The 9,230-nt window shown below is 38.0% G+C and overlaps 2 protein-coding genes across 2 annotated transcripts; one reads left to right on the top strand and one right to left on the bottom strand.

Annotated features, from left to right (window-relative positions):
* LOC108323428 (soyasaponin III rhamnosyltransferase) lies at positions 1 to 1,764 on the top strand. The gene has a single exon (XM_017555884.2). The coding sequence runs from the start codon at positions 126 to 128 to the stop codon at positions 1,560 to 1,562; it is 1,437 nt and encodes a 478-aa protein (XP_017411373.1). The 5' UTR covers positions 1 to 125; the 3' UTR covers positions 1,563 to 1,764.
* Positions 1,765 to 3,514: 1,750 nt separating this feature from the next.
* Positions 3,515 to 7,644, bottom strand: LOC108323436 (beta-xylosidase/alpha-L-arabinofuranosidase 1). The gene is made up of 7 exons (XM_017555895.2): positions 6,894 to 7,644; positions 5,832 to 6,119; positions 5,564 to 5,733; positions 5,369 to 5,466; positions 4,915 to 5,265; positions 4,355 to 4,765; positions 3,515 to 4,262 (listed from the first exon to the last, which is right to left on the bottom strand). The coding sequence occupies exons 1-7, from the start codon at positions 7,329 to 7,331 to the stop codon at positions 3,691 to 3,693; spliced, it is 2,328 nt and encodes a 775-aa protein (XP_017411384.1). The 5' UTR covers positions 7,332 to 7,644; the 3' UTR covers positions 3,515 to 3,690.
* Positions 7,645 to 9,230: the final 1,586 nt, after the last annotated feature.

Here is a 9,230-nt window from a genome sequence, read left to right as displayed (position 1 = left end):
AGATGAAAACAAACTGAAGACTTAATATAACTGGTTGGTTTCTCTGTGTAAAACACAAAGATATCATCCTCTCCCTTGGCAACTGATTACTTGTAACAAAGATATCATACACACTTTACTTGCTGATGGATTCTGCTGGTACAGTTTCAGCTCATGCAAATGGCAATGGCAATGGCAAAATCGAGAAGCCTCTTCACATAGCCATGCTCCCGTGGCTGGCCATGGGTCATATATATCCTTACTTTGAGGTGGCCAAGATTCTTGCTCAGAAGGGTCATCATGTAACCTTCATAAACAGTCCCAAAAACATTGATCGCATGCCCAAAGCTCCCAAAAACTTACAACCATTCATTACATTGGTGAGACTATCATTGCCACAAGTAGAGCATCTTCCAGAAGGTGTTGAGAGCACCATGGAACTTCCCCCAGGAAAGAACTGTTTCCTCAAGAAGGCTTATGAGGGTCTCCAAGTTGCTGAGGTGCTCAAAACTTCCAAGCCTGATTGGCTATTCTACGACTTTGCAGCTGCTTGGGTAATCCCAATAGCTAAAAGCCTCAACATTTCCTGTGCGCATTACAACATAACTCCAGCTTACAACAAAGTCTTCTTTGATCCACCAAAGGACAAAATGAAGGATTTCTCCATTGAAACCATATGTGGCCCTCCCACTTGGCTTCCTTTCCCCACAACACTTCGTCTCAGGCCTTATGAGTTCCTCAGAGCATTGAAACGTAACAAAGACGAGGAGACAGGGGAAAAGGCTAACTTTGATCTCAACAAAGCATATTCCAGCTGTGACTTGTTTCTTCTCAGAACCTCCAGAGAGCTTGAGGGAGAGTGGTTAGATTATCTTGCCGATAACTACAAGGTCCCTGTGGTTCCAGTGGGGTTGCTTCCACCATCGATGCAGATAAGAGATGTTGAAGAGGAAGATAAAAACCCTGACTGGGTCACAATCAAGGACTGGGTGGACGGAAAAGAGTCCTCTTCAGTGGTGTACATTGGATTTGGGAGCGAGTTGAAGCTGAGTCAGGAAGACCTCACTGAGTTGGCCAATGGCATTGAGCTTTCTGGGTTGCCTTTCTTTTGGGCTCTGAAGAACCTGAAAGAGGGGGTGCTCGAGTTGCCAGAAGGGTTTGAGGAGAGAACGAAGGATCGTGGGATTGTTTGGAAGGGTTGGGCACCCCAGCTTAAGATCTTGGCTCATGGAGCAATTGGGGGATGCATGAGTCACTGTGGTTCTGGTTCTGTGATTGAAAAACTTCATTTTGGGCATGTGCTTGTGACCTTACCTTATTTGCTTGACCAAGCCCTGTTTTCAAGGGTGCTAGAGGAAAAGAAGGTGGCCATTGAGGTGCCAAGGAGCGAGAAAGATGGGTCCTTTACTGGGGACTCTGTGGCCAAGACATTGAGGTTTGCAATCGTGGATGAAGAGGGAAGTAGTTTAAGGAAGAATGCAAAGGAGATGGGGAAGGTTTTCAGTTCTGCAGAACTTCACAATCAATACATTGAAGGTCTCATTGCTGCACTTTACAAGTATAGGATTCCTTCCACCAGTTAAGCAGTGTTTATGCCTTCTATTTTCTCAATTTTCTCTTCTTTTATGTGCTTCTTCCTCTTGTAATAAAGGAATACCGCTTGAACAAGGCTTTTCAGAAGTGGTTAGTAGCCCTAATTTTTGTTGTAGTGTCAGGTTTATTTATCTGTGTATGCTTATTCCAATGTGAAATTAATAATGCTGCTGCTGCTATCTTATTTAGATATTTCGAATGCCTATAATTTCCTTTTAACTTTTTTCAAGACCTAGCTAATGTATAGTGTTCGCCTTCTAAATAATAATTATAATAGTCAAGTGACTCATTTTAAAGAGACAGTTCTAATAAAGATCACAGGAATAAAAACTAAATTCAGGGTGACCTGCATTTTGCATAATGCAGGGGTGTATTATGGATACACATTATCAGATATAATTATTCTTTAATGAACAATCTAATTTATTTAGCATACGTTTGTTTTCTCCTTCAACCCCCATTTCTCTTCACAAGTTTAAGATATTGGTTATTCCTATGAGTTTAATGTGTTTCTTACAAAAATAGTTCTTAGATATTTAGTGAAGATTGCCAAATATCTTACTGCACAGAATACTAAACTTTACTTTTTTAAATTACTATATTTTACCCTTAAAAGTGGTTGCATTGAATGTAAAACAAGAACATTTCCCTTCCACTTCGGCTTATGAATGAATTGAAACCAAACTCACCTATGTAATTATGCTATGTTTATACTATTCTTGAGCGAACTTCCTTGCTAATGATGGGCCTTGAACAAGCCCAAGTATGCGTTGGCCCCATGATTAAATAGGTCCTTGATTAATGTAATTTTCCCATTAGAGTCATCTTTGTCTAATCTTAACTTATTAATGATTAAGCGAATGTGGTATGCGCATGAAAACTTTAACTATCGGAGTTGAGGGTTACTCCCTCCACCATCACACTCCTGCACCTCTCCATTCCTATTTTGTTCTGCAACTCCATTCTCTCACTTTTCTGTTGAAATTTCTTTTATTTTTTAACAATTTTTTATATATAAAAAATATTACAAAAATTATTAAATTATGTAAAATCTATATAAATAAACATTTATAATGTTCAGAAATTAAAATCTACAAAAAATATTAATAAAACTAAAAACAAAAAAGAATTAAAAAAAGAGTTGAAACGCGAAGGCCTGAAATCAGTTCAACCTTCAACCGATATCGACATCCGTGGACGGATCTCAAGATCCGTTGAAGGCTGAACGGATTTCCCACATTCGTTCAAGCCTTCGTATTTCTCTTTTTCCTCTTACACAGTACACCACATACATCTGTTTACCGAGCACATATACAAAAAGAACAAAAAGAAGAAAGTTTTAACCACAAAAAAGTGTAAGAGAAAAATAAACGAAGAGAAAGAGGGAGGAGGTGGGGGTGGGGGCTCTCTGTGTGCAAAGAAAAGAGGAAGAGAAAAAGTAAGGGGGTGGAGACTCTTTGTGTGAAGAAGAGAGGAAGAGAGAAAGTGAGGGATAAGGTTTCTCTGTAATTAGAGAAAAAGAAAAGTGAGGAGGTGGAGGTGACAGATGCTGCAAAATTAAAGTTTTAAAAAAGATAAATAAAATTAAAAGATAAAAGTTAAAAAAGTTTAACCTAGGATATTTTTGGAATAAAAAAAAAAAAAATCTAAAGAGTCGTAGAAAGCAGTTAGGGTGGTAACTCTCATCACACTTTACGAAATTGTCAACTTGGGCCTCCTCTTAGTCCAAGACTTTTTCGGTGCCGAGAGGATCCAAGCTGCATTGAATAATAACTTTTACGAGAATGAGTTAATGAGAGTATAAAAATGATAATCGGCTTTACAAATGTATTTGATAATTTAAAATTAAAAACATGTATATAATACGTGATCTGCATGGGTAAAAGAACTAATTATAAGACAAAACTAAGTTTTGCATGATTAAATCATATAACGAGGACTCTAATGAAAACTTGATTTTGGTTTTTTTTCAATTTGTGATTTGAATATGACAATACAAATCTGAGAATTTTGTTACAGTTACGTATGACTTATTTCTGATCCCCTCGAAGAAATCTTTTCAAGGAAACCAACGAGGAAAAGGGAAAAAAAACAGTGGAGAGGATTTGAAGACTTGTTTCAAACCCTCACAATAAATGGATGCTTCAAGTTTCCCACATGAAGCAGATGTTGTCCCAGTGGAACTTTCCTGTTGCCAAGCTCATCAACCACACTCAAATCCTTGCAAACATCTACCTTGAACCTAACCTGTGCTTCTGATTTTCCTGGTAAGTGTACTTTCTCAAAACCCAACAAGTGTTTCTGAGGAGCATTATGCACATCAGGAGGAGTAAAGAACAATAAAACTACATGGTTACTGCTTCTTTGCCCCATGTTCTTCACCCCAAGGTGGATATCAAAGGCCAAGTTTTGGCAATGTTCATCAGCAACATCAAGTGACATGCATTCTGATGAACGACATTCATGATCCTCTGCTAGAGGAACAGACACCAACTGTGGTGCCTTAACTATGTTGTGATCAATATTTGAGAAACTTATTCCATCTCCAAAGGAGAAAACAGTTTCCCCTTTGTAAAATCTATATGTTCTACCAGGGTAACCTGTTGCAGGATCTGCCCTCATGTTCATGTTTGTCATTGGTACCTTGTTTACATATGATTGAGGATACCATGTCATGGGAAGCCTTCCACCTGCATCAGGAAATCATACTCCGGGGTCAAAGTTGCAACATCATAGGATTGAATTTTTTTTATTCAAGAGAGAACTTTGAATAACGACTTACTTGGATTATAAAACCCAAAAATCACGTCTGCTATGGCAGCTCCACCAGCTTCGCCAGGGTAGCCAACCCATAGGATGCTTGTGATTTTATCATTAGATTTAGCAAAAGACACATCCATTCCCCCACCAGACATGATGACAAGAATCACAGGTCCCTTGGATGCATTTGCAACTTGACTCACTAGAAGTTGTTGCTGTCCTGGAAGAAGAATGTTGATTCTGTCAAGACTCTCGGCCTCTATAGCCAGACTTGCACCCACTATGATCACAGTTGCATCTGCAGATGCTGCTATTTGTGTGGCATCATCCAACTCCGCATTCGCACATTGCACGTTTGCACATCCAGGAGCATAGCTCGTAGGAACTAACGCTGTCAGGGCTTGCAAGGGTGATATATAGCTACAAGGAATGCCTGCAAAATTTCAGTAACTCATCAAATCCCATGTTAAGCACGAGGTAAAGATAAAAAAGTGTTCAACTCTCAGTCAATAGGTTTGCCAAATTTGGCAGTTACCAACTTTATATCCATGAGGGTATCATAAGGGATTGAATTTTGTATACCTTCATAGTTTCCAATCATGACTCTAGTAGCATTAGCATTAGGCCCTATCACTCCCAATGATTTAATGGCTTTGGCATTGAGAGGCAAAGAACCTGCACTATTTTTAAGCAACACAATTCCTTGCCTTGCAGCTTCACGGGCCAGCTCCCGGTTCTCTGAAGTGCATACATCCTTCGGACCAAGGTTTCCATAAGGTTGCTTGCTTGGATCACCATCAAAGAAACCAAGACGCATCAATGTGGCGAAGTTGTTGGAGACAGCATTGTTAATGGCCGCTTCATCCACAAGCCCTTGGTTCACTGCACCTTCTGTATATTTGCCAAGATAATCTCCACAGTTCAAATCCAACCCTGTGAAATCAAAATTAACATAAGCAAACAGGTATCTTGCATAATTTCTGCAAATGGCTATCACGATTTATTGATGCTCCAGAGTCTTTTCATGTTTTCTGACCTGCAAGAATAGTTTGGGCTGCAGCTTCTTCAGGAGTTTTGGTGTAGTGCTGGTCTTTGAAAAGAACTTCTACGGAATCACAGTCCGATACTATATATCTGAACATACCACATACTCATATCACATTAAAAACCACATTAACAAACATAATCAATTTACCTTACGTAAATTACAAGATTAAGGAATTAAAGATACCCGTTTAATTTCCATTTGCCCCGGATAATCCCCTTGAGAAGGTCAGGGTCTGCGCAGGTTGGTTTTCCATTAACCTGGTTGTAGGAACACATGACACTGGCAACATTCCCGTCTATCACACAGCTCTTAAACGGTGGTTGGAAAGTGTCATCCAAATCTTGTTGTGTCACCTAACAAATTCAACATAAAAGAAGGGGTGACAAAATGATTGTTCTGGATTTAAATCACATGAACGTTGAGTTTTGAATCAATGTATGCAGTAGATTACCACAGCATTGAAGGTGTAACGCTGAACACCTTTCCAGTTATCCAAATCATAGGCTGTATAGTGTTTGCAACAAGCAGCAACCTTGAGCTTGTTGGAGTCTCCATCATCGGTTTGTTGAAGACCTTTCACGTATCCTGATGCATATTTACTACTTAGCAAAGGGTCTTCCCCCGGTGTCTCCTGTCCTCTTCCCCATCTCGGATCTCTGAATATGTTTATGTTTGGCGACCAATAAGTCAAACCGGCTAGCCCCACATTGTACATTGCTCTGGCTTCAGTTGAAACTACCTGGAATGAGAACAGTTAATCTTAAACATCACTGATAAGTCACAACAAATAACCTTGCATCCAAATATAGCTTATGATACATTTTGATTATTTAAAGCAATTTAATCCTTTCCCATTTAAATGGGCTATCACAATTGAAAATAGAGGGAGTGATCAATGTTTAAACTATATCCTTGGCAAACAATCAACATCAAACCCTCTCTGTCATTCACATTAGTTTTTCAACACGCGAGCTAGAAAAAGGGGACACATAAATATCTACAGTTTCACCATAAATTTCTGCTTCATTCATTATTGTATCGGTTAATCAGATGTTAATACCTAAAAGTCGTGACTGAAAAAAAAACAATGTAACCACTACTACCCATCCATCTACTTCTCCTGATCAATTAAGGATAGCTTCAACCTTTCTGCTACAAACAACTCTAAATAACTGCATATTAACAAAAAACAAAAAAATTAAGAACAGCTGAATCACTTACGTACAGTGTACAGCATTATGAAAGCAATAGAGAAGTCCCCACAATGCCACAATTTTAAAGACTCTGAACCCATACAATGACATTCAAAACCTCACCAAACTCCCTCAAATTCTGTGATAACAACCAACTTGGAGATTAAAGTTAAAGACTTTTGATGTCCTCATTCAGTAAAAAAGGAAAGAAACCACCCTTTCCCATTTTTTGAGGGACCGTTGTGAATTGTGATCCACCCAACAAAGGAAAAACCTGACCACAAAGCATGACAGAGAGAAAGAGTTCAAATCGCACTCACTCTTCCGATGGCTTCAAACAGAGAAGAGTTGAAAGAAGCTGCAGTGAGAATGGGCATGGGAAAACTGGTGGCACCGGGCACGACACTGGAAAAGCGAGTCCCAGGTCCAATGTTGGACACTCCATGAAGCGCCTCAGACCACCATTCGTACTTGGGAATCCCAAGCCTACTCACGTTAACAGCAGAATTCACCAAGTTTCCGATTTTATCTCGCAATGTCAACCTCTTCACCAAGTCCGCGACCCTGTCCTCCACCGAGAGTGACTTGTCACAGAATCCGTAACCAGCCAAAGCCGGGTTCTTGGCAACATCGCAGGCAAAAACAGCAGACGTTTGCCCCGAAACCCGTTCACAACTAAACAAAACCGCGACCACGTACACAAATGAGAAACAGAGGAAAACAGAAACCTTCGGCTGTCTGTTTTCGGTGCAGGCCATGTTGCGACCTCGGAAACTCAAAATAAAAACGCTAAAGGGTGTGTGTGAGAGTTTGCTGTTTAGGAATAAGAGGTATCTATGGTGTATGGTGATGTATAACTTTTGAGAGTGAAGAATGAAGACACATTGTTTTTTAGCAACCCGTGAAGGTGGATACAGAGGGAGGGAAGGGATGGTGGAAGCCTCCCTCTGGAGGAAGCAGATGTTGTTGTTTGTTTTGGCAGAGAATCTAGGAAACAAGGAAAAGAAAAATGTATATACAAAATTCTCAATAACCTCACTGAGTTATTGAGATTTGTTTGGAAGCACAACTTGGGTGGTGTATATACCTGTATAAATATACCAGTCTACTGTATAATGGGCACATACAAATTCTCTTTTTTTTTCTACATAAATTAAATAATGTCATCAGCAGCAGGATTGCCTGTTACGGTGAATCACGTGGAAGGTGGATAGACTTTGTAGGGCATTTTGTTAAGAGTGAAACCAAAGGAAAGGCATTTTAAGCTTACATCAAATTCACTTCCCATGCATTCTTCTTTTGATCTTGTATAATTGTGGATTACTATTTTGGATTGCATGTAAATGTTGATTATGATCTAATCTAGTGGATTAAGATTTTTAAGTTTAGCTCAAACACTTGTATGCGAATTAATTGCAAAGGAGGGAAGTGAATATTGTGGGATCTTGTTTCCATGTGCCTCCAACCTGCCGGAAGTACTATCTGTGTTGTCATTTTCATGGGCAAAGCCAGTTGCAGTGAATGTATGATAAAGGAAGCAAATAATTATACAGGGTATGAGATTAGCGGTTAATCCTTGTGTCCTCTTTTGTGTTATGTGATTAGTCATAATGATGTTCTGTCTTTATTCATGTTTCGTGAGAGTGTTTCATGTATCTCAGAATCAAACTATTTTGATAAATTGCTAATTTCATTTCTAAATAAATTTCAGAACCAGTTCAAATTCAAATCTTAATACATTATTGATAACTTTAATTATGAATGTAGAATGTTTTAGCCATTCATATATACTTTTAGTTATTAAATGGTTTTTAAGGAAATAATATCGATTGAAATATTTTATATATAAGAGGTGGGAGGAAAATAAATAATTGGTTTGGCACATCTGATGAATGTTGTACTTTTGAATCAGCATAAATCTTCGCAATGTTCTTCTGCCTTCAAATAACAATGTATTATTATTTTTATTAATTTTTTCCATTTTTTGAACTACTCTCACAATGTATTTAAATATTTAACACATAATTTTACATTATTTTAAAATTACTATTTTGATATAATATTTTTATTTCTATTAATTAGTTTCATAAATTAAACATTTGTAATTAAATTTATTTCTAGTAAGCCTAATAATAAATAAAAATAAACCTACTTTATCATTACTGTTTATTTTATTAATGATTTATTAAATTAATATTTTTATTTTTAGATGGAGTGAAAAATTAGGTTAGAATTCGTTTCTCCAAACTGAATTTTAACTTGTTTTTTATATCTTAAAATAATGTCAGAATTCAGTTTTTTTGAAAAGTTTATATCGATAAATAAAGTGATTTTAAATTTAATTGGTTAATTTTAAAAAGGATATTATTTGAGAAAGAAAATTGGGAACTAAGGAATGGTGATGAAAATAAAAATGCGATGTGAGGTTAGGATCGATGGGATTATTCTACTCTGCGGTGGACCCGAGCACAGGTGAACCACTCCGAGTGTCGACTCATAAAAGCGTGACGTTAAAGTTTGGAGGAGTGGGACCCATTATCATGCAGAACAGTCTTGACGGAGGAGAGTGTGTGGGGTCCAATTTGACTCATTACCCATCCTTACTGTAAACCACCAACTTTCACACACTAACAACTTGCAACAAATTTATATTTCCA

Source organism: Vigna angularis, chromosome 6, assembly GCF_016808095.1.
Source record: "Vigna angularis cultivar LongXiaoDou No.4 chromosome 6, ASM1680809v1, whole genome shotgun sequence".
NCBI classification, from domain to species: Eukaryota; Viridiplantae; Streptophyta; class Magnoliopsida; order Fabales; family Fabaceae; genus Vigna; species Vigna angularis.
This window is presented reverse-complemented; position numbering and strand designations above follow the sequence as displayed.